We start from the raw sequence: 26,536 nt of genomic DNA on the forward strand, positions 1-26,536 counted from the left end.
TTGCGTTTTTGGCCCAACATTCTCGAACGTAGGCTCTTTCATGTGGCATACCTTCCTTTCCTCCAGTGGTGATATGACCTTTCGCTTCGCTGATTGGACCGCCTCAGTCTGGCTGACTACCGATACCTTGCTACGTTAGTCTTCTCATACCCCTTAGGCGTCATCTGCGTAGTCACCGTTCAAATAACCTTATTTAACGACCATTTCAAATAATACTTATCGTTATCTATACTTAACACGGTGTATATATCTTATATCCCTTATATACTTAAAAGCTATGCTACTAACATTCTGGCAATTAACCATTTATTAATTAATTTATAATCAATTAATTTCTGACTATTGCACGGTAAATAACTCCTGAAGAAAATACTGTCAGTAAACCCGGTCCTTCAAACGTCTTTCCAATTATTTATCATGACTCCCAATACTCATATGGTAATAAATAGCACATGTTAGTATTATTCTTTCTTAATTTATCAAATTAATCAGTATTAAAATATATTCATCAGCTTCTATACTTTCAATATTACAATCACTTAATTTATTTTAGGTTTAAAGACGACGATGTGTACTACAACCACCAGTATCATCTATATTATATTGTATCACTATAAGAGTGAGGATATGGATCAGCATAAACTTATACACTATACTTATAAGTTTACGCAGCGTAGGAAAATCACAAACGCACTGTGGTGGTCGGACTCTTCCCAGATAAACCGCAATAAAAATAGCCCTATTCACATAAAAACCTCGTACGCATTACGAATTTATGAGCTGTTAATAAACATGGCATTTCTTGTATGAACCACATACAATTTCCGTACAAATCATTGATCACTGTACATTGCGATATTCACATACATACACATGAAGTGAAAACCAATATGATATTTAAATTTAACTTAAATAAAAACCTACCTACTACTTATTATGTGAAATAATATTTTATCCAGCCTGAATGTCACATCTAGTTTCTATTTCGTTGACTGTATCATATATTTTAACGCCTACTGGTCAAGCAACTACAAGGTTCATGAGCAAACAACTTGAGAACCAAAGTGAGCCTTTAGAGCAAATGAAGCATTCTTAAAAAAGTTTTACTTTAGAACTCTTATTCTTATTCAAAATCTTATTTTAAATTATATTTATCTTCTATCATCATTGTCTATTGCGCAGTAGACCTTTCAATGATAAATTATTATTGTCAACGAATAACTATCTCGTAACTTTTATTTGGTGGAGGATGATAGAAGTTTCTGTCATTATAATAATGTCATTATAATGGAAAAATGTTCATAGTCAGCGAGCAGATGAATTGCTTACAGCTCAGAAATCATGTGGGTATAAATACATGTATTCTTATTAAAATTTTATAAAAAAAATAAACAATGTCATAAATGGATTTATTTAGGAAGGAGACGAATGAAAAGACAAAATGAAAAGGATGATGAATCCCTTCTTCATAAAATTGTATTTATATTGTCTTTGTTTCAAAGATAAAAAAGTAACGTTCAAGTAGTCAGTATACAAAACATAATATTATCCATAACAAAATTATTATACCAGATATTTTGGTGATCTGATGTATCCAGTACAACCTGAAATAACCAAAAATATTTATATTTATATTAATTCCTATTTTTTTAATAAGAAGATACTTTTATACGCACCTTGCTAATCGTTGTCGGGCTGTTGGCTGAAACTCTTGTTTTAGAATAAATTTCTTAATTCCCATCAGGAAATCTTCAACATACTTCTCCCAATTCATATCCCGTAAATCTAGTTTGACCATATCGCTGTCCTTCAACATTTTCACCTTCCTCGCCAAGTCGGAACAGTTATCCCTTTGGAAGGTCCATTCGTGTGTGGTGAAAAATGCAACCGATGCGACAAGCTTATTGCCAATTCTGAGAAGTTTCATCACTCTGAAATATCATTTTTAATTATTATTATAGATGAAAGCAATGATTATTCCAGAAAGATCGTTCTCGTTGTTCGAGGGTCGATAGAATACTTACATTGGTTTACTACCTCGGAGTCTTAAAAATATATCCATGACGAACGCAGGCAAAACATGCGGAATTATACTCAGAACGTTGTAAATATATCTATTAGCTACGACTGAACAACCCGGGTACCATAGCGTATCGATCAGTGGGGTTTCTATGCTACATTTTACTACAGCATCTATCATCGGACCAAACCTTGTCAATTGGAACATTTACATTATTACAATTACTGGAATTATACTTAGAGCAAAGTTTATTATCATCCGAGTACCTCGGGAAATATTATGTAATTTAAATAAATATTATGTTATATCACTATTTTTCTAAATTGAAGTATTGGGAGCAAAAGTGGACTTTTGTACTCTTCATTTGTTTGTGCTTTCATTGTCCACGTTACTTAAATAAACTGAAACTTTTGGAATACTGTAACAATCGAATTACATTAGTTCGTAAAAAATTCGCAATAAATATTACTTAAAAGGGTATGCGTTGCTCGTGCAGTTGTATACTTTAACTTCATGATGACGATGTAGCGTGACATGCCATGCAGTACATATTATCGTGTCGACTACGAAATCGACAGGCACCACATCCAATCTTATATCTCTCCTACCCCGTACCGCTGTTGCACATCCTCTGCCGACTAGCAGAAAGATACCTGGTAACATTAAATTGGTTTAGAAATTATTTGTGATTTTGTATTAGCAGAAATGTACCGTTAAATAGATTGGTAAGAATTCTAGTTATTGTGAGCAACAACAAATTTAAACAACAATAATGATTATCTAGTGGAAAGCCTCTCATTTAGCCTCTAACAAACTAACCAATTAACTCCACTTTTCTGAAATGTGACGAGTATTGAACAGTTATCATTGAAAAGGACTTCTGAAAATACCTGTTAGTGCAGAAATATTCTCTAGCCAACCAGGACATGGTTCTTCCAAAGAGGCACCAATTACGCTTGGCCGTACTATCGCAACTGGTAGGTGTTTACTCTTGTTTACTACAATCTGCTCTGCTAAATTCTTACTGAATGTGTATGTGTTTGGATATGTTTTTAAAATCCTATTTTCTATTAGGTTGATGGACGTTTTGTCCAATTTGTCACAGATATCGATGACCTCTGAAGGACTCAAGCTCGTGCTGCAAAGTCAGTAATAAGTGGACATACTCTTCACATTATAATTACAAATATAATATTCTTAAACCATGGAACAACGTTTGCGCATAACTTATTCTTACGTATAAATTTTTTCCCCAATCTCACGTAGATTCGCATTACTATAAGCTGTGCTCACGTGGACGAAGCTAATCGGATGCCTCAGTTCGTTCCAAAGTTCGATAACACGATCAGTACCTTTCGTATTCACATTAATAGCCACGTGCAATGGTTCGTTGAATCTCACAGTGGCCGCGGAGTGAAACACTATGTTTACTTTCTCAAACAACAGATTTCTATCTTCTCGCGAAAGACCTAAGTCCGGCAGACTCGCGTCACCTTTCATGGGATAAACTCTGCTCAAAGCTGAAGGGTATTTGGCTTTGATGTCATCGTAAATCTAAAGAAGAAAAATTACCAGCTCAATTCCAGAAAAGAAAGTTAATCAATTTGGCTTCTAACAGCCTTAAATATTGAAAGGAACAAGAATATATTTACGAACAGGATCATCTATGAGCTTCTTAAATCGTTGTTCTATCGTTTCGTTAGTTTTTGGACGAATTAGTATAAAAATAGCAGCGATGCGTGGACATATGCGGATAAGTTTTTCCAGGAGACCTTTCCCAACGAAACCGGTTGCTCCAGTCACAAGGATCCCACTACCGGCGTAGAATTCCTCGAGAGAACTCGTCTTATTCAGTCCTTTATTGATTCTATTTTCATTTGTTTCTTCATTGATTGTGTCCATGTTTCAGGATCTTCACACTTGCAGTCCCTATATTTGCCATAAATTAACATTCCCAACAATTAGTAAGTGGAAAAATGTTTTAAATGATGTAGAAAATTGGTTGTAGTTGATACCGTTTTATGCATTACTTTCTAAAGAAGTCTACGGATAATCTTCACAAAGAGAAACATAATTCAATAATTATAGTTTCGTTTTGCATGAATTAAATAATTAAATAATGATAATAATTGAATAATTTTACTATATGATAGATTTTTACCAAAAAAAGAGGTATTCAACGCAATAAATACAGCTTTTAATGTGGCTGTTAATTAATTTACATTATTATCCATTACTCCATGAAACGATACCTTTTTTAATCCTTCGAGTATTAATTTAAACAATATTTATGTAGTTTCCTTTGCTTTTTTCATTTTTTATTTTAGGTGAATATTGTAATATGCAGTGGTCAGTGATTTGTGTGGAAAATGTGTGTGGTTTATGCGAAACAGTATTCGATCATATTTAGTAGCACCTGAAGAATGCTTGTTGCGTATGTGATTTTTCTGTCCCCATCCGTGAACACGTGCGTATTCGAAATCTGTATAAACTTATTTTATATGTGCTCTGCATACATTATTTATTTATGTGCCGTTATAGATTTCTATGAGCAAACGGGTTTAATCTACAATTTATGATTTTTCTTAGAAAACGTCGCGCAGGATAGTTTGCATCTCCGAACGTCGTAGTCCTCTTCTTTACGATTTGCACGAGGTAAGCTATTGCCCATCTATCGTTCGTGTGAAAAACAAGGCGCAATTATCTTGTTCTTCATTTTCATCTTATTTTAACTTCAAGAAAGTGCTATATTTTCATATTATTCTAGTTTTATAATTTGTTTTCTGCTTGATCTTTACAATACCAAGCCTTGTGTTTCAGAAATTGCTATTTTATAGAAATTTGATACGTTAAATACTGTACACATATTATGTCGGAGATGAAAGGACACCGAAGCCTTCCCTTTGGAATTTTGGGAAAATCCCCTAACATTATAATCTAGATTCTATTATAGGCGTAATTAAACAATTGTCGTCATTCAATGCGATTGTATTTGTTCGAGATTTGTAATAATGAGCTTGGACTCGAGGCGACTGGCAGTCGCCGAACGTAGCCGCAGTCACGGGATGAAAGCTTTGTCTAACAAAGGTATGGAGTAATTCTATAGCTCACCCTAAAAGAAATATTTGTGGCGGCACGCGACAGTAAACATTCCAACGGTTTCTGTCCCGTGGCTCGCCACACGCAGACCTTATGCTTCGAGTAAGATGATTGCCAGATGTCGATGCGTCTCCGCAGTACATGTTCAGCTAGCCTGAGGGCCCGTTATAAATCTTAAGATTTAGTTGACTAAAGTCCTTCAAACAGACAAACAGTCTTTGTCCCAACAACGGGAAGATAGGGGAGACCTATTTTTTCAACGAACGGCGTCTCTCACTAGCAACTGTCCCTCGAGGGCGGCTAGCATCTTTTCTAACCACCGATATGGAGATTGACCAATTAGCAGCAACGTCAATTTCCCTTACATTTTCGAACGAAGGCTATCCTCGACGAATCCGATGATCTCATGTCCTTAGACACACCTCATCATACTTTTGCTCTGTGGCATCATCGGGACGGAAATTCATTCTTTTTTGCGAAAAGGGTAACCCCTTACGATCAGTGAATATTACGCGTCCGACTTAGATTTTGTGAGCACGTTCATCTATCATCCCGTCGACCGCGGATACGTTATTGAACCTAGGATCATTGTCATTAGTTTATCGAGTATCTAATTATCACGGTTACTTGTTCAGTTCTATGATAATCGTAGTTGCACTAATCAATGTCTTCTCTATTGCATAACGACAATGTGTAATCCAAGTGGATATTCGTTTCACGCCCATAAACCTTATTCCAATGTAAACCCGACATATATATATATATATATATATGTCGGGTCTACATTTGCAATTAGGATTAGGGGCGTGAAACGAATCGTCGTTTGGTTTACGCATTGTCGATAAGCAATAGAGAAGACATTGACTAGTGCAGATACGATTATTATAGGATTGGACAAGGAACCGTGGTAATTAGATACTCGAGAAACTAATGACAATGATCCTAGGCTCAATAACGAATCCGCGGTCGACGGGATGGTGGATGAACATGCTCACAAAATCTAAGTCGGACTCTTTGTTAAAACGTGGAATATCCACCGAGCGTGCAGACGTTACGTAACTCGCTAATACGACTTCACCAGAGAGAATGACTTTCCTTCGCGATTATGCTGCAGAGGAAAACTATGATGGGGTGTGTCTAAGGACACGAGATTCTTGGATTCGTCGAGGATAGCCTTCGTTTAGAAGGTGAGGGAAATTGGCGTTGCTGCTAATTGGTCAATCTCCATATCGGTGGTTAGAAAAAGATGCTAGCCGCCCTCGAGGGAAAGTTGCTAGTGGGAGACGCCGTTCGTTGAAAGAAATAGATCTCCCCTATCTTCCCGTAGTTGGGACAAAGACTGTTTATCTGTTCGAAGGACTTTAGGTAACTAGATATTAGTGTTTATAACGGCCCTCGGGCTAGCTGATCACGTACTGTGGAGAGACATCGACATCTGGCAATCATCTTTCTCGAAGAATAGGAACTGCGTGTGGCCACGGGACAGAGACCGTTGGAATGTTTACTGTCATGTGTCGCCAGAGATATTTCTTTTAAGGAGAGCTATAGAATTACTTCATACCTTTGTTAGGCAAAACGTTCATCCCTTGACCGCGGCTACGTTCGGCGACTGGCTATCGCCTCGAGCCCAAGCTCATTATCACAAATCTTGAACAAATACAATCGGATCGAAAGACGACAATTGTTTAATTACGCCTATGATAGAATCTAGACTACGGTGTTAAGGGATTTTCCCGGGGTTCCAAAGGGAGGACTCCGATGTCCTTTCATCTCCGACACGGCCATCCTGACTATCACACGTCCTCGTGTGTAACTAAAATATTGCAAAAATTTTTTTTTTTTTCTTTTTTTTTTTTTTTTTTTTTACATTAGACTCGACGTAACTGATATTATTTACCATTCAATTAAATGTTCCAAATAAGTCGAGGGTCCATTTCGATAACGAGATTCTGTTCAGCGGTTTGACAAGCAGGGAAATGAAAAAGAACTAAAATTAGTGGCGTTATAATTTGTATCCAAAGTGCTAGTTGCATTCCGTGAGTTATCAGTCAGACCATAACGACGCGACAGATCATTTTCGATTTCGTACACGGGTGAATCTCAGATTGTTGGATCGTGTTACTACGTTGGGCGTATTACGAAGGCGCAGAGTGTCCCACTGGACGTATTACGAAGGCGCAGAGTGTCCCACTGGACGTATTACGAAGGCGCAGAATGTCCCACTGGACGTATTACAAAGGCGCAGAATGTCCCACTGGACGTATTACAAAGGCGCAGAATGTCCCACTGGACGTATTACAAAGGCGCAGAATGTCCCACTGGACGTATTACAAAGGCGCAGAATGTCCCACTGGACATATTACAAAGGCGCAGAATGTCCCACTGGACGTATTACAAAGGCGCAGAATGTCCCACTGGACATATTACGAAGGCGCAGAGCACCACACTGGATGCACAGCCGCAACGTGGTATTAATGATCCTCTGAGGTCCGTGAACTTGCATCGTTATTATCACCGTCGTTGTCATCATCGTAGACGTCTAACTCAGCAGGAACGCTGCTGTCTGGCGTTTTTCTCAGTCTGTCATGTCTGTCCTTATATGATCTTTTACCGTCTAAAGTTTCTAAGGTGTACCTATCTCCTTCCAAAATCTCTGCTATCCTGAATGGACCCCTGAATTTCGGATCTAGCTTCGTTTGGTTTCTTTCCTCGTTTTTGCGTAATACAAAATCACCAAGGTTAAACCTAACTACTTGAGCTTTGTTTTTGTCGAACCTATCCTTATCGTATTTGGCACTTGCTTCTATATTCTTTATCGCCTGTTGTCTTACATGGGAGATGTCTAATTCTCTTTCTTCGATGTTGTCGGGTACGGACAAGCTGTAGGATCTCGCTGTTTTACCGATTAGTAGTTCCAATGGGCTCGACTTAGTCACGCGGTTGGGGGTAGAATTTAAAGCTAGTTGTGTTTCCCCGATCGCGTCTTGCCAGGACCGCCCGGTCGTTTCTATTGTTGTGAACGTATTTTTTAGCGTACCCATAATACGCTTTACCTGTCCGTTGGCCCTGCTAGCACCGGTTGCCATTAAGTGGAGTTTAATATGTTTATCTCTACAAAGTCTTGAAATTCTTTGCCTGTAAAACATCTTCCCCGGTCTGCTATTATCCAGCGAGGACTCCCGAATAAAAATATAGCATACTTAAGTGTTTTAACGATACTAAGGGAATCTATTTTACGAGTATGATGCAGATATACGAATTTAGTAAAAACGTCGACCAAAACAATGACATATTCTTTCGAATCACTTTCACCGCTTAGTTTGCCCGCTATGTCCACGTGAACTGTATGCCAGGGTATGCTGGTCTTAGGTATAGGACGTAATTCAGCTTGTATTTTACCTGAACTTGCCTTCGAAACTTGACAAGCATGACGGTTCTCTACGAATTTACGAACATATTTTCGTCATTCCTTCGAACCAGTAATACTCGTACAGTTTCTCAAGCGTTTTATCCCAACCTAAGTGCATAATGGACTGGTGCACATGGTTAATAACGGACCACCTAAAACCTCTTGGGACAATGGGCAAGCGGAGAGGTCTGCCTTTTCTCTGTATCTTACGATGAAGGAATTACCGGACCGTAATTCATACATATTCGCTATATTTTCCGTGAGCTCCTCGTTTTGCAATTTATTGACGATCTCAGAAATTTGGGAGTCGCAACGTTGTCCCGCTAATAGCCAATCTTCGGAGATTTCGGTCGGATTGATTTCCTTCTCTACGACTTTGTTGATCGTACGGTGATCTAAGTCTACGGGGTTCCGCGAGAAGAAATCTACGTGAGCCTCTCGTTTACCTTCTTGATACATAATGTCAAAAGTAAAAGTTTGTAAGCAAGCCCACCACCTGTAAACACTGTCATTTAATTTCACACCATTTCTAGAGATGACTTTAAGGAATTACAATCAGTAACGACAAGAAATTCTCGATCATGTAAATAGTGGCGAAAATGTTTAACAGCGTATAACGACTGCTAACGTCTCTAGTCCATATGAATGATACCTAGATTCCGCAAGGTTAGTTCCTTTTCTGTAATATTTCACTACCCTGTTTTTAGCTTCAACCTTATGCGTTAAAGTAACCCCATATACATCCAAACTAGCGTCAGTATGTAATCCTATCGGATAATCAGGGTCAAACATCGTTAACGCCAAAGCATCAGTCAGGATGGAAGTTGCCTTTTGCCTCCTCTTTTCGTGTTTATCTGTCCAAGTTATGTTTTTGTTACCGAAAGTAAGTGTGCATAGAGGTTTCATTACCTGTGAAGATTTAGAGACGAATTTTCGGAAGTAAGAAACTAAACCTATGAACTGTCTATGCTGTGTGACGGTCGTTGGTTCAGGTAAAGAACTCAAGGTTTGCATTCCACCCGGGTTGGGGCGGACTTCTCCGTTATGAATTACATGTTCCAAATAGAGTACCGATATGTTTAGGAAAGAGCATTTAGAAGAATTAGATGAAAATCTGGCATTTACGAGGGTATTTAATACGATGTATGGTCTTTTTAGAACTCGATCTATGGAGTAGGCAACAATTAGAACATCATCCAAATAAACAACAATGTACGAATGGCACGTTGGGTGCCATACGTGTTTCCAAAGGAATCTCAAGCACGATCTCATTTCGTTCGCTCGCAACATGAAAACCAACAGCTGTTGTCGAATACAATGAAGAAAAGTGTGGTATAAATTATTTCGACCAAATGGTTTCTTATGCCTTCTTAGAAAAGGGATCAAATGGTACCGAAGACTTGGTACGACTACTTCTGGGTACTTCTGTGGTAAACGCTTTGATGGTTTTAAAATTGCAGCAAGGAAGAAATTAGAATATTTAGAAAAGTATTAGTTGCAAAATTATTAGGGTTGTCTAAAAATGCAAAAATCCTTGTTTCAACGGAGTCAGCGCAATATCGCCGTTCGGAAAAACGATTATGAAAATAAAAGGACGTCGTGTGGACAGAACAAAGGCACAAAGAATTTGAAGAAAACAACAACTTATTGTCCAAATCGTCCATTGCTGTATATTTTCTAGAATTAGGATGAATAGGGATTTGGTGAAATCCGCTGGCCATGTCAGACTAGTAAAATATCTCGCATTTGCAATCTCGCGACTTGATCTGCAATAAGGGGTAAAGGATACCGATCCGCGATCGTATTTTTATTTAGTTCTTGAAAATCTACTAATCATCTATCTGAACCATCGTTCGTCTTCACGTGTAACATAGGCCTCGCGAACGGTGAATTACTAGGCCTTATGATATTTGGCTCCAATTAATTCGCTTATTCTCTCACGTACTATTCTGCGCTCTTCCTCGCGGAATCTATAAGGACTTTTTTTTGTACGGTGATGTTAGGATCAATTAATTGTAAATATTTCTAACTGGCCTGTATTTACGCGAGTACGTAGGAAACCCGTAACGAATGAATCTTTGAATTTTCGAAAAGAAAGATTAATCGAATTTTATCGCTACCATGTACCTCATTGTCAACTTCATTAACATCGATCTCGTTTTCAGCGGTTTTATTACAGGCATTAATTATTTTTGTTTTACACATAGCGAGACTAGTTTGTGTAATATTGCGTCAAAACCTTGGCTTGAAATTTAACGAGCAATCGCGATATCATATTTTTAAATAACTATAAGCGGGGACATGAAAAATTTATCTCTAACCACTAACACCTGCAACGGACAAGATTTGAGATGTGCGTTTAGTACAAATATTTCTTATTCCTCGCATTACTACTGTATCAATCGTTCTTTTGTCAGAAAATCTCAAGACTACGGATTCTTTAATTAGTGAGCACTCGGCTCCAAAATCGGGGTAAAATGGAAACGACTCACCCGGATGACTTGATCCACCAGTTGGTGCTTCCACTACGTAGAAGTCGATTCGACGTTCGTTATTGAAATTATATTCAGGGCACTGCATTGTAAGGATTTTCCTCCATAATCAAATTAACAGCTGCGCATCATGCAGCGGAGTCGAAGCCCGCGGTTTCAGGGTTAAAACGCGGCGGCGAAAAATTGTTAGGTTCCACACTCGATTTTTGCACTAGCAACAGAATTAACTCGCGCACGATGGTCGTAAGCTCTTGCACTGTTATAACCGGCACTGATCCCACTTCTGATGTCGGGTCTACATTTGCAATTAGGATTAGGGGCGTGAAACGAATCGTCGTTTGGTTTACGCATTGTCGATAAGCAATAGAGAAGACATTGACTAGTGCAGATACGATTATTATAGGATTGGACAAGGAACCGTGGTAATTAGATACTCGAGAAACTAATGACAATGATCCTAGGCTCAATAACGAATCCGCGGTCGACGGGATGGTGGATGAACATGCTCACAAAATCTAAGTCGGACTCTTTGTTAAAACGTGGAATATCCACCGAGCGTGCAGACGTTACGTAACTCGCTAATACGACTTCACCAGAGAGAATGACTTTCCTTCGCGATTATGCTGCAGAGGAAAACTATGATGGGGTGTGTCTAAGGACACGAGATTCTTGGATTCGTCGAGGATAGCCTTCGTTTAGAAGGTGAGGGAAATTGGCGTTGCTGCTAATTGGTCAATCTCCATATCGGTGGTTAGAAAAAGATGCTAGCCGCCCTCGAGGGAAAGTTGCTAGTGGGAGACGCCGTTCGTTGAAAGAAATAGATCTCCCCTATCTTCCCGTAGTTGGGACAAAGACTGTTTATCTGTTCGAAGGACTTTAGGTAACTAGATATTAGTGTTTATAACGGCCCTCGGGCTAGCTGATCACGTACTGTGGAGAGACATCGACATCTGGCAATCATCTTTCTCGAAGAATAGGAACTGCGTGTGGCCACGGGACAGAGACCGTTGGAATGTTTACTGTCATGTGTCGCCAGAGATATTTCTTTTAAGGAGAGCTATAGAATTACTTCATACCTTTGTTAGGCAAAACGTTCATCCCTTGACCGCGGCTACGTTCGGCGACTGGCTATCGCCTCGAGCCCAAGCTCATTATCACAAATCTTGAACAAATACAATCGGATCGAAAGACGACAATTGTTTAATTACGCCTATGATAGAATCTAGACTACGGTGTTAAGGGATTTTCCCGGGGTTCCAAAGGGAGGACTCCGATGTCCTTTCATCTCCGACATATATGTCGGGTACACATTGGAATTAGGATTAGGGGCGTGAAACGAATCGTCGTTTGGTTTACGCATTGTCGATAAGCAATAGAGAAGACATTGACTAGTGCAGATACGATTATTATGGAATTGGACAAGTAACCGCGGCAATTAGACACTCGAGAAACTAATGATAATGATCCTAGGTTCAATAACGAATCCGCGGTCGACGGGGTGATGGATGAACGTGCCCACAAAATCTAAGTCGGACTCTTTGTTAAAACGGGAAATATCCACCGAGCGTACAGACGCTAAGTGAGTCGCTAATACGATCTCGCGAGAGAATGACTTTTCGTCGCGACGATGCTGCAGAGGAAAACTATGATGGGGTGTGTCTAAGGACACGAGATCATCGGATTCGTCGAGGATAGTCCTCGTTCAGAAAGTAAGGGAAATTAACGTTGCTGCTAATTGGTCAATCTCCATATCGGTGGTGAGAAAAAGATGCTAGCCGCCCTCGAAAGAAAGTTGCTAGTGGGAGGCGCCGTTCGTTGAAAGAAATAGATCTCCCCTATCTTCCCGTAGTTGAGACAAAGACTGTTTATCTGTTTGAAGGATTTTAGGTAACTAGATCTTAGTGTTTATAACGGCCCTCGGGCTAGCTGATCACGTACTGTGGAGACACATCGACATCTGGCAATCATCTTACTCGAAGAATAGGGACTGCGTGTGGCCACGGGACAGAGACCGTTGGAATGTTTACTGTCGTGTGTCGTCAGAGATATTTCTTTTAAGGAGAGCTATAGAATTACTTCATACCTTTGTTAGGCAAAGCGTTCATCCCGTGACCGCGGCTACGTTCGGCGACTGGCTATCGCCTCGAGCCCAAGCTCATTATCACAAATCTCGGACAATTACAATTAGGTTGAATAACTACAATTGTTTAATCATTCCAGAGGCTCCGGTGTTCTTTCCTCTCCGACATATATATATATGATTTCCTCCTTAGTTAATATAAATACCCTATTCATATTCTGCAATTTTATTTTCTTTTATTACGACGGCCGACATTAACGTACCTTAACACATAAATCTACGAAAGTAGTAACCATTATTGCTATTGTTCGAGAATTTATTGAAACTTACAAGCATTATGACTTTTTTATATTTCATAAATTACATGCAGTTTTTATTTTATTCTGAGCAAAGTCCAATGGTGTCGAATATGAAGAACCGAATGCCACATGAGGAGCGGGTCTGCGTTCTGTTCGCAATAATACAAACGTTTCATTCAAAACTTGTCGAACTGGTCGAATATGACATGATTCGTAAACAATCGTGTATGAAGTAGATAGAGATTACGACTTTGCTTTAACTTTGTACTGTTTTAAATTTCCTACGAAGTCTTCAACATAACAATCGCAAATATAATGCACATGTCATTGTTGCTGGCGCATAATTCGCAAGAGTAAAATTACGATACGACAGATTCTTTTTACACTTACACTCTGCACACCCTGTACAACATACATATGCATTGAATATTACGGGATGTGTTGCACTGTTTCGCAATTTATTAATAAATTTTATGAATGACAAATCTGAGCGAGCGCAGCATTGAATGCGCTGGTAGAGCGTGAAAAATGGTAAGCTGACGGAAAGTGAGCAGCAAGAGGATGAAAGGCGGGCAGAAGCGGTATTTTATTTAATTGCTCTATTGTGTCGAGGCTGGCACGCCATCTGTCGAGCAAAGCCCACCGAGCTCGACCCCTATCGTTGGCGCCCACCGGGCCGACCCCACCCGGCAGACCCCGAGTGTGGAGATAAATTTCGCGACACCTCAGGACCTGCAATTCGAACAGGGGAAACCCGGCGAGCATCGCCGCTGCTGCCGCCGAAATGGTGCGGAAGCCCCTCACTACCCTGATGGCCACCGTCCTGTGCAGCCTCCTGACCGTTAGGAGACTGCGACGGCTGGCCATCAAGTCCTCCGCCCAGATCGGAGCTCCGTAGAGGAACCTCGATCGCACCACGCCGGCGTACAACCGGCGTACTCCGACGCCGGGCCCGTCCAATCAAGGCACCAAACGACCTAAGGCGTTCTCCGTCACCACGACAGACGGTGACAGGCGCTCGAAGCGAGCGCCGAAGGTCCAGCGGATGTCGAGGGTCAAGCCCAGATACTTCATGTTGGTTCCGACCTCGATCTCAGCCCCCTCCAAGCTCAGGCGATAACCCGCTGGAGGCGTCCCGTGATCGGCCCTGCGGCAAAACCACATTGCCTAAGACTTCTCAGGGGACACCCTCAGTCCAAATCCCTTGATCTCGGCGACCACGCAGGCCAACGCCAGCTCCGCCAGACGGACGATTCTGCACCACGCTGTGCCCCAGACCATTCACCAACGTGCCGTTGGCGTAGCACGCCAGTGTCGAATTCGGAGGCATCGGCGTCCGAAGCACCCCGTCGTACGCGATGTTCCGCCCTGGACAGTGTAGACGATACTCCAATCCCGGAGGAACGCCCGGATCACACCCCGCAGGTACGCGGGTACACGATGAAACTTGAGGGCCCGGCATATCCCGTCCCAGGGGATGCCGTTGAAGGCGTTGACCACGTCCAGCGACACGGCCAACGCCACGTAACCACGCCGCTCGGCCCCCTCGACAAGGGAGCGGACACGGGCGATAGCGTCGGCCGTAGACCGCTCTCTCCGGAAGCCGAACTGACCGTCGTGCAGTACGGGAGCACTTCGGGACAAATGCGACTCGTGGCGGGCAGCCACCACTCTGTCCTGCAGCTTGCCAGCCTCGTCCAAAAGGCACACCGGCCGAATGGCGGAAGGCGAGTCCGAAGAGCGTCCCGGCTTCGGCAGCAGGACCATCCGCCCCTCTTTCCACGAAACGGTGAATTCGCTCCGAGACAGGCATCCGTCAGACAGACGCATTCGTCTCGGGGCCAAGACCACGGCGACGCCTTCCACAGACGGGCCGAGACTCTGTCGGGACCCGGAGCTTTCCGCGCTCCGATCCTCCCGATGAGCCCGGCCAACTTTACTACATACTGCTTAATAATTATGTTACAAATGATGAATGCTTGTACTAAAATGTATTCGCAAATATAGGATAAATTATTCTGTTCCAGACATCTTTATTTATCATTTTCTCATTAACATCTAAATGTTAGTAATAAAAAAGACTTATATGCATATATACATCATTAACATGCACATACATATATCATGTAGATGACGTTAGACGTAATATAACATTTATAATGTAGAAGTTTCGTAGTATTCTTTCAAGAAATCCGTACTAAATCAACAATTTTCTTGCAATGGGATTAAATTCTGATTTTGTTGCATAATACATACATCAAAGGTAGTTATAAGTAAACGAGACTAAGCATTCGATTTCGATAAATTTTAAATATGTTGTGTAACTTATCATGTAAAACATATTCTTGTAAATACATCGCTCGACTTTAGTTTCCGAAATATAAGAAACACAGAGAAACAAGGACTGAGAGTCGTAACGTTAGGCAAATATTAATCAAAAACCCGCGATAAGCTGAGATCTTTAACACAAAAATCAAACTTTCTTATTTTTGATGTATGATCGATGAAACCTTTACCAATATGCCGCTTACATTTTTGCCATTAAAACAACACCAAACATATATATTTTTTGAAGCATATTAGCTTACTTAATAAATGATAATTAACTACATATCAATAAGTAACTACAATTCAAATTACATCATGTTTAGTCTCGTATTAATCAGAAACGTCACACAAATACTTTAGTAAGAGTCTCATTTTTAAAAAGTCAACAATTAAAAAGTTTTGATTTTGAATTAGTACTTAGGTACATTGTGACAATCAGTGTCTAACATTGGAGTATGTTACACTACTCGATCGCGTTGGGATGTCGAGTTTCCCGTGCTTCATAGAGCTAGACCCCTCCTTCGGAATGCAGTTAATGACACTGCAATTATCAAATGTTTCCTGCATTTACAATAAATTACTGCTACTAATGCTATATTGAATCCTGCCTATACTTGCAAGTTCATGGCATCGTTTGCGTCGGCATAGTGCAACCGCTTATCTGCTGTTTCTATAAACACATCGCGACCGCCGGAAAACTATCTGTGTAAGAAGTTAATTCGTCGATAAGGTACTTCAAAAAGATAGACTAGAAATACGTTTTAAAGGGCAATGATTGCAGTTAGGAATAAGAGGCTATCAAATGTGGATTGAATCAAAATTCGTGGAGAAATATTTCGTTTGAATACGCAAAGCTCATGTGACGTAGGGGACACAAGAAATCACCGGTGATCTGCTCGCGTCTTAGTTCGAACGTTTCACAAGTAAGATAGAAAATTTGAACTTCAGATATGGTAGTAAAATTTATTATACGAATCCAACAGAGCGATGGTTCAGAGTGTTATAACAAAAAAAGTGCTGAGTGCTGATTTGGGGGGGGGGGGGTCTTATACTAAGGTTTGGTTCCTCTGGAGGGGTTATCGTCAGGTGTATATCAGACGCGACTATTCTGTTACTATCTGGTTGTTGTTTCAATGACTGTGGCATGCGGGATGTTCTGTCTACTCTGTTACTGTTTCTGAGCGTGTGACTCTCACAGGGGTTGACGCCCGCCATTTCAATCTACATAAGCCCAAACCTTGTTACAAGAAAATGAAAATATTTATTATCTGTATTTTTTTTCAATTCGACTATCTTAGTGAACAAAATGATATTAATGTCAAGTGATAGCCAACTTCTTCACGACAGGCAGATTGATCAGTATTTTTCATTTTTCTTTTGTGTATCATTTAATAGCGGCTGTCAACACATGTCAGATCTATGCGTCTAAAAAATCCTTTTTTCATTTTCAATGTAGTTTCAGGTTAGTAAAAGAAATAAATAAATACTGAAATGTTTGTGAGCTATATTGTTTGCAGGCTGTCGCGATGTGTTTTTAGAAGCAATAGTTAAGTGGACGTACCATGCAAAGACGTACGTCGTCATGGCATGCATATATGCGCAAGATTAAATGTGGTAGCACCAACAATCTTTTGCAAATATCTCGGAAATTAAGGCCGAGCGACGGTTATGTGTATAGGAAGAAGTTCAAAAAGTTGAATTTCACAATAAGTTTAGATTTCACCAAAACCGGAGGTGCAGCCTCGTTTGTGAATAGTTGCAGAATATCATTGTGTCCTGACAATTTTTCTAATTCATTTGCGACATACCATACGACAAAAACCATTTCCAAAAACCATACGACATTCTTCAGCATCAGAAATATATTCTCGACCAGGGAACGATTTCCATACATTGCTTTACTACATTTCGATAATGATTGTGGTATAAATTATCGATACTTATACCAACTTATACTTACAGGTATAGAATAAATTATCCTGTTCTAGACTCGTTTATATTTTTGTCTTCCTTATAACATCATAAATGTTAGTAATGAAAAAAGGTAATACAGATATTTATATTGTGGTGGATTGGTTGAGGTTCAATAATATAGAATAACAAGAGCGAGAGATTGCTGTTGCAACCCGTCAAATATATTTGGAAGAAATTAAATAAATATAAATATAAATTGGTGCTGTCGAAAGACGCTCGTTCAATGTATTCGCACGATAGTGTATGATCGCGCAGATAACTCGATAAGTAGTACACTCCATTAATCGCGTATGATAGCTCGGATACTACCTCGAATAATAACTCGGATAATCTGACTCGTTTGCAATCGCGTCCGTTTATTTATACTGGTCGGGGGAGAGTCGGAAAATTCGAATTCGTCTTTATTCGACGGTTGCATGTAGCAGCGACATTGTTTTGCCCGGGGTTTATTTATCATTACGTTTCATGCGTGAAAGCTGTGTCAATGTCCCGAGGCAAAACAACAACATGAGTCGCTCTCGATTCGCTTCTTCCTTTAACTCCTGTGCCGCTACAATATCATTAATTTGCACATACACATAACATGTAGATAATGTTAGATTACCTTTATATTTATACATGTATTATAGTTTATATTTTACTAATTACATTGCAATGTACATACATGACATAAAGGTATAGTAGTATTTCGTGTGGAAATTTGAGAACTAACTAAGTTTCTGATGATAGCTCATCAGTGCATTCTATTCAACGTTTTATTTCTCATGAGAGAAAAAGAATCGTGATTACAAATGCATCAAAGACTGGTTGTGTAAGGTATTTCGACAAAGTGTACACTTCTCAGAAGACGAAAATATAACAAAAAAGAAACGAACAAGACTTGGCATTCTCAAAAGTCTATTAGACAATTAAAAGCTAATTATTTTCTGTGGTGGACTATACGCGTTGGTTTATACAACAACGAAACGAGTTGATCCTTTTACTGTCAAATGTATTTAAAAGTATTTTCAAATATAGAATACAGTTGCACATAGCGGCGATGTTGTAGACCAAGACGATGTCAATGTCCCGAGGCAAAATAACAAAATGAGTCACTCTCGATTCGCATCGCCCTCTGACTTATGTGCCGCTACATTTCTATAACTGCGAGAAATCTCTGGTTAAGGATAGAGTAAACAACGTCATATTTCAATTGTACGAAGCATTGCTACTTTGCTGTTGCATTTATCTGTGACTTAGACTAACTAATAAGAAAGTTTCAAATGAACTGAATTTTGGAACACAGAAATCCCAAAACTCGTATTTCACATATTCCTCTCGCCAAAATTACACGGTTTTTTGCTTTTAATGATGGACTTCCTTTTTTAGATTATCCTTATTCTCTACATGAAAAAAACATATTACAAGGGACTATAGCGAAAAAGCTCTCGCTGTGAATCGCAATAGAGATCTGAGGGGCCACTTTTGAAATTACTCAATAAATGTTAGCCTCTGACTCAAATAGACAAAAACCATCTACAGCCGCTAATCTTTTTTCCAAGACGATTGCTGAAGATGCACTGTAATGCGGCAAACAGGTTTTTTTAATACAAGATGATTACGATGTTACATTAAAATTTATGAAGTTAATAACCTAGTGACTCGATATTTTTAATACCACATTTCTAACACATTTACAGACTGATCGGTTATGAGTGTAACAAAATTTAAGCAGTAATTCTTGCAACCAAAATAAAATGAAAATCCTGAACAAGAAGATTACGTATTCGGCTTTCTTTTTTAATTAAACATCGATGTTTAATTAAACATTAAGACAATTAAACATCGGCCGAAATATCCCTGTGCGGGGAAAACTCTCCCTTACAGGGACGAAAGTAGGTTAGCCGGATCAACAGAGTGCAGAGTGATTCCAAATCGAACGATACATGGGTAGTGGCTCACCTCGTACAAGTCGTAGAGAAGAAGATTATGGGATTCGCAGACGTAAACTATCCTACGAGACGTTTTATAAGAAAAATCATACATTATACATTACACTTGCTTACTCATTGAATCCTATACCGGCATATCGAAAACTGCTTTATGGAATTTCTGAGTAGAGAGGACTAATATTTTCTGTAATCCTTCGCCCCCACACACATCTGCCTTTTTGGCAAAAGTCCGAAATTCCTACCTCTCAAGTTGTAAACTTAACGATGCGGACCTCGTCAAGAGGCTAATTAACACACTAACTGTTCGATGGGTACGCTCTAAAGTTATCATGAGCTGGTTTCAATCGGCAACACCGGAGGATATGCGCCCATGAGGGTGCACAGTTACAAGCGTTACGTCGGGCGACACTCTACTTTTTTTTTTTTTTGTACGTGGAGAAATCCTCCTGGACACTCCGCTAATGCTAATAATCGCGTAACAGCAGAGTAGTGTCGGACTGCTACCGACTAAAACTTCACGATGACCATTCTACGCGTATGACAGGAGTGCTCCAGGAACTTCTTATGAATTAACTTCTGTTGCACCCCCTTCCCGCGTTCTCTTGTTCGAGCCAGTCCTATTAATTCCTGACTATTGAATTTGGCATTAGGGTGGGGGGGGCATTGCCCCTAGCGCTATCGCTCCTTCTAGTTGTGGTCCGTTGGGACAGCGATGAAGCGGCTCTAGGTCGCCTGACTGCCATCCTCCTCCATCGTTTTATCCTACAAGGGTGAGAGTTTTTCTTTCTCTCCCTTTCTGCTCGCTCCTTCTAACATTGAAGATACTTTCGCTCTGAAGCATTGATGGTATTAAAAAAGAGACATTTATAGGTGGTTTAAGTCACAAATAAAATGTAATTCAACGCAGTTTAACATATTAAACAACATCGCTTCATTTCGTGGGAAAAGTGTTATAAGACTCGTAAGTAATTAAAACACTATAACATTTATGGTAATATCTTACCCTTCGCTGTTTTAATCTTGGAGATAATATTATTCTTTTTACAATATATACTAGGAAAGATGGATATTAATTCAGATACTGAAAATCATGTTATATTTATCATGTAATACGGATATTAAATAAAAGAAATTTTTCAAAGAATATGATATCCAAAGTTTTAAAATCATTGATTCCAAATGATGCGATGTACTTTTATCACTATTGTAATATCGGAATGTATTGAAGATGTAGTTTTGTCCGATTTATTATAATTTATTAATAATGGATTGAAATTACAGATATTAATTAGACAGAAAACGATGTTTGATTAACAGGAAAACTAAATACAACGCTCGTATTTGTATCAAATAACTCGACAGCTATTTGGTAATACTCTCTCTCTCTCTCTCTCTCTCTAGCAACTCTAACAACTCTACAACACTAACAGCTCAACTCTCACGACTCTACTCTTCGACGTCTCGATCAACTCTCAACTCTACTCTTCGACGTCTCGATCAACTCTGCTCTTCGCAACACACTCGCTTTTCGACTCGCATACTCTGACCTCTCGGTCATCGCTCCTTGAACCCGAAACCGTCCTTTTTGTTCTAACGCTGTTTATCGTTTTTCCGCATACCTCTGTAAGAGCTAGGTCACTTTAGTCACATAGGCGCTCTTAGATATAAACAAACCACAAAGGACGACGTACACGGTGTTTTTCTAGTTTCAGCCGATTTCCAATCGAAGCTATTTTACGATATTACACTATTGTAAAAAATGTCATGTTTAATATGTTTCCTTTCGGGTGAGTCTTTTAAAAAGCAACTTATATGGAAAGTAATTCATGTACCGATCAATTTTGTTCGCGACATAATTCACTTTATAAGAAACTAAATTTTCAGGTATTTCTAGACGAAATAATGTTATTAGCGTAAAAGGAATTCTCGCGATTTTTGCATTACTGAAAATAGATTTTATTCTATGTTTGTGTAAGTGACACGGCCTGTCAGGCGGCCCGTGACATTCGGGGGGAAATTAGACAAGAGGTGATCCGGTCCAGAGACCAGATCCGGGACCACCGAGCCGTTAGATCGGTCTTGCCAAACTGGTAGGCTTAGAGAGACCGAGGAGGGCTTCAGCTGTCCTTCCGGATGAATCAGGTGCTCGCAGGTCATGGAGTATTCGGGGAATACCCGAGGAAAATCGGAAAGGAGCTGACGAGCACCTGTCACCACTGCGGCGTGGGCGAGGACACGGCCCAGCACACGTTAGAATTTTGTCCAGCTTGGGAGGCCCCACGTCGTATTCTACGGCTGACGATTCGCGAAAGGTTTAGACCCCTCGTCAGTTTTGAAAGCGATACTGAGGGGGCGACAAGATCTCCTTGCAATCCGCTCATATTGCGAAAGCGTAATGCGCGTAAAGGAACGATTAGAGCGCGAGAGGGTGAGAAAATCACACCCTTGCAGGGTTCCCTGCCCTACGGCGGCCCTACGGCGTCCTAGGTAGTCATAGAGGCCGACACGCTAAGGAGGATCTGGACCTCCTCAAACTTGGACGACGGCCCAGGGGATAGTGTAGAGAGGGGTGGTCCCTCTCAATGCCTGAACTAAACAAGTAACGACTCCCTCAGACAGGAGAAGACGCAGGAGTGATCCGGCAGTAATTTGAAATGGGTCCCGGGCATTCCAGCTGAGCGTCGGGCGGCCCACCGTGGGGTTTTAGTCGGTATTGTCCGACATTACCCACCGCTTCTAAGCGGTCGGAGGGGTGCCCAGGAGGATTTCCCTACGTATAAAAAAAAATGTTTGTGTAAGTGTGTTTGGTAGATAATACATTTACACTGTACATGTGAATGTGTGTGTAAGCGTTAGAGGGCGTCCTGGTCTGAGTTGAGACAAAGGACCGTTGAAAGCTGTTAGAAAATTCTGGAAGAGTCGGTTGACAACAGGCGTGCGTGCAAGAGGGTTATCGAGGTCTTCAGAGTGTAATATATATGTAAAGCTGTTGTGTGCGAAATAAAGTAAACTATTTGTATTTCCGAATCCTCTCTTTACCTTTACAAAGTGAAATCACAAAGTGAACTTCATCCAGATCGGAATGACTGAATCGTATGACCTAATGAGACATATTTTCTAGAAGCAAATAATTACGATGAGGGATCACTCACAATCAGCGCGAAATGAAAGCAAACTTCAAATACAGATTCCATCAGACGTTCCATTTCCTTGCAACGTTACTGGTAGTTAAACTTCTATTTATTATTGTTGAAAAATTTTTATCCCTTTTTATGAAAAAACGAAATCATCTTTAGATATTATTTTTTCGTATTTACTTTTCTAAAATCACTGCTTAATTTAAATTGCAGTTAGACGTGTTTTGACTTGGAAATTTAAATTAATTAAACGCAGAGTAATTTTAATATACTTTTATGTTTATTTCTAATCTCTTTATAGTATTGTCATTTTTCGTGATTGATATTTATTTAATCGATGCTGTTACGCCGCGAGGCTTACCATTGGCAGTATTCCTAACCGTCGCTAGTGGTACTAAAGTGTCGCAGAGAGATCGTCTTATACGACCGACGAAAAATGTAGAATGTAGCGATAAGCGCATATTTGTCATCAAGCAGCGCGTTCTAGAAACGTTGATTCGCCTTCGGTCCGTTATTTTATCTACACAAAGAAGGCGACATACGTGATCATAGACGTGAACAGTGGCGTGACCCGAGCGTAGCGGGGCTCGTCTCCGAGAGAAGACAAACTAAAAGTTGTCTCCCTCTGAAGAGCGTCACCCACAACGACGCATCACCCTTGTCGTCGTTGTATCAATATGTCTGCTGCCTATAAGGCTCCGATATGAATACAGCGTATACTCCAGCTTCGATAGACTTACTGGTACATCAATTCGTGTGCAAGTCTGCACCCATTCAAGTTAATTATCAAAATCCTCATCTTCTGCTAGGATTGCCTCTCTTCGTCCTCTCTTTCACTACAGGGCACTCCTGGGACCCGGTAATGTACCTCAGGCTATTCCTATTTTCCTTCCAGACAGATTCCTTCGTGCACTGGTTTATGGTGTGGTCCCTATCCTCACATCATCTGCACAATTCTCTACCAGGGCTCACTGCCGTACACCTGGCAGCAGTATGCTCCAGCATGTGACACTTATAGCATCTCACTACGTTGGGCAGAATCCTCGCCGACACAATCGTCAATCCCGTTTTAATCTTGATCGTCGGTCTGTTCCGGAAACAGTACTCGCCGACAGCACAACCACCGGCTGCTGGGTTCTCCACGGCGTCATCCTTAGGGGCTTCACCTCTATCCATCTCTCTTCCTTTATGTTCAGTACAGTGGATATGTTCTCTGCCAATTCTTCCTTTGTGGCGATAGGCTCAATGTTCCTGATTTGCAAGGTCGATTCGCCTATTCGCAAAGGAACAATTTCCATTCCCTGACACATCACCTTTTTCAGGTTTTCCGCAACCTGCCCAACCGTTATCTTGTTATTTAGTTCAATAAGGATGTGCCCAGTCCTCGTCTTCTTGACGCCAGTTGTCTCCTTCAGGGCGTTCTTCGCCCCAATCACCTCCCTATAGTAATCTATCCAATTGGTATCCTGATTCACTTTAACAAAGATAATCTCGCTCCTTCTCCTTGGAGTTCTCTCTCTTTTCTCCCTGACTACGTCCTTCCTCCCGTCGTGCTTTCAATTCGGCTCTTAAGCCTCCTACGCCGATTAACCCCTTAACCTACAACTACGGGCAAAGCCCTTAGCACGATGATCGGGACAAACGTAAGTATTACGGACATAGCCCGTAGTAGATGATCGGGCCAAATATAATATATAATATAATACATAATAGCTTGTTTACGTTTTTGACCGAAAAATCTCGAACGTAATTCGTAGATTAAGGGGTTAACGAGCGTCCATCCGTCCTCGCTGTCCTTGCTACAGGTTTCGGCGTAAGTTATCACCTCTTGCCTTCTCGGCTCTTTCATGTGGCATACCTTCCTTTCCTCCAGTGGTGATATGATATTTCGCTTCGCTGATTGGACCGCCTCAGTCTGGCTGACTACGGATACCTTGCTCTAGTCTCCTCACACCCCTTAGGCGTAATCTGCGTAGCCACAGTTCTCCTGTCGCAACGTCCAACGTTCGTCTCGGCGATCGCGTTGATCCACCTTCTGACCCTTTTTGTTTCTGTCGCGCTCTCCATGTTCAACTTCTCAAGCATAGGATCATCCTTGTTCGAAGCTGTTATTCTTTTCATCATTAACTCTGTGTTCATTGTTAGAACTTCCAGACTCCTCATGAGTCCCCTGATGTCGTGAAGATCTGATGACAGACTTCTACCTTTGTAAGCGGAAGAGTCTTCCTCCAGTTTTCTGTTTCTATTGAACTATTATATTTCGTTAATCAGAATCACAACATGAACTATTACATTTCGTTAATCAGACGCAGCTTGTAGTTACTGTTACCTAATCTTTACCGATCACTTGAAAAATTAGTCCTATTATCGCCTTTTACACAGAATCAGCGGAGTGTGTTAACACTTTTCTCATCACTGCAGAATCAATATTACATATGTATATGTCAGTTTATTTGCGTTTGCTTCAATTAATTTTACTACAAACAATGGATTCTTACTATTTAAAATATAATGTGACTGAAGTATCTCGCATGTTTAAGGTATTCACCGCGAAGCGTATTTTCACCTTTCATAGACACGAAAGATCGAAGACAGTCCTAACAATAATATGAAAAACCCTTCTTAAACTCAACTTTTGCCAAAAAATAGCCGGAGGTTCATGCAACTATCACACGGAGGCGAATGTTTCGATCACCTCTAATGAGTGGTTGTAAATTACCGAATAACCATAATAATGAACCATTTTTACTGTGTAAAATGTAAAATGAAAAATAAATATTTTAAAATTCAAAAACTTCATTTAAGCTATTGCAGTAAGTTACCTGATAATATTTTTGATATACATGACATTGGTAATGAAGAATACAATTAATAGAAGACGACACAATTGAATACAGAATAACAAGGAATCACATGTTACCTGTTGCTACTTCCACTGCGTATTCTTTACCAAAGATCGTACAATAATGCGTTTTCACGACAGTAGATCCTGATAAGTCTGTCACTGTACTGTAACGATATTCGATGTGTCGCACCTCTAGATACTCAGACTTTTAATAACACCACCCTACTACTGAAACTGTATAATGTCATACATGAATGATTCGATTAACATTTTTATCTCCAGAACCAAGCAAAAAATAGATTTAAACATTTTAATTTTAATGACATTTTTATTGCATATTACATTTAAGATGAATGCGAAAATATTTGAATTGTAAATTCCATTTCATATTACGAACAAACTATTCTGCTGAGTTTAAATAACACACTATCAGTGTGAAACGCATTCATGCAATGCTTTAACAAAAATTAAAATTATGGTACATCGTTTAGTAAGAAATTCGTAGGAAATGGAAAATGTATACATATTCTTACAAGTTTCCAAAATAATTTTCAAAAGAAAATTCGATACATTTTCTTGTTGTGAAAATATTAATAAGTACCTAGCTTATGATAAAAATATATGTATAATATATATCTGTGCAGTTAGCACTTCCTAGGTTAGAACGTGTATGAAGACTTGACCGAGCAGGCGGCTCCAAACGACCAAGGAACCGTCGAGGAGGACGCATGGGACCAGTGGCGATCCCAGCTGATCAACATCGATGTTTAATTAAAAAAGAAAGCCGAATACGTAATCTTCTTGATCAGAATTTTCATTTTATTTTGGTTGCAAGAATCACTGCTTAAATTTTGTTACACTCATAACCGATCAGTCTGTAAATGTGTTAGAAATGTGGTATTAAAAATATCGAGTCACTAGG

The 26,536-nt window shown here is 40.1% G+C and overlaps 1 protein-coding gene and 1 long non-coding RNA gene across 4 annotated transcripts in view; both read right to left on the reverse strand.

The window, feature by feature from the left end:
* The window catches only part of LOC138188698 (uncharacterized), a 118,959-nt gene that overhangs the window by 42,606 nt on the left and 49,817 nt on the right, over nt 1-26,536 (reverse strand). The gene's annotated exons all lie outside the window — the stretch shown is intronic.
* LOC138188683 (putative fatty acyl-CoA reductase CG5065) lies at nt 1,522-25,787 on the reverse strand. 3 transcript variants are annotated; one of them, XM_069130675.1, is made up of 8 exons: nt 25,690-25,787; nt 3,677-3,949; nt 3,258-3,574; nt 2,911-3,158; nt 2,490-2,673; nt 2,025-2,210; nt 1,677-1,931; nt 1,522-1,604 (listed from the first exon to the last, which is right to left on the reverse strand). In XM_069130675.1, exons 2-8 carry the CDS (start codon nt 3,920-3,922, stop codon nt 1,526-1,528), a joined length of 1,515 nt encoding a protein of 504 aa, XP_068986776.1. In that variant the 5' UTR covers nt 3,923-3,949; nt 25,690-25,787; the 3' UTR covers nt 1,522-1,525. The 3 variants fall into 3 exon arrangements, with proteins under 3 accessions (XP_068986776.1, XP_068986777.1, XP_068986779.1); XM_069130676.1 differs by having other exon boundaries at nt 25,683-25,787; XM_069130678.1 differs by lacking the exon at nt 25,690-25,787 and adding an exon at nt 4,273-4,716.

This window comes from Bombus flavifrons, chromosome 17 (assembly GCF_040668555.2).
Source record: "Bombus flavifrons isolate JBK064 chromosome 17, iyBomFlav1_principal, whole genome shotgun sequence".
Lineage (NCBI taxonomy): Eukaryota > Metazoa > Arthropoda > Insecta > Hymenoptera > Apidae > Bombus > Bombus flavifrons.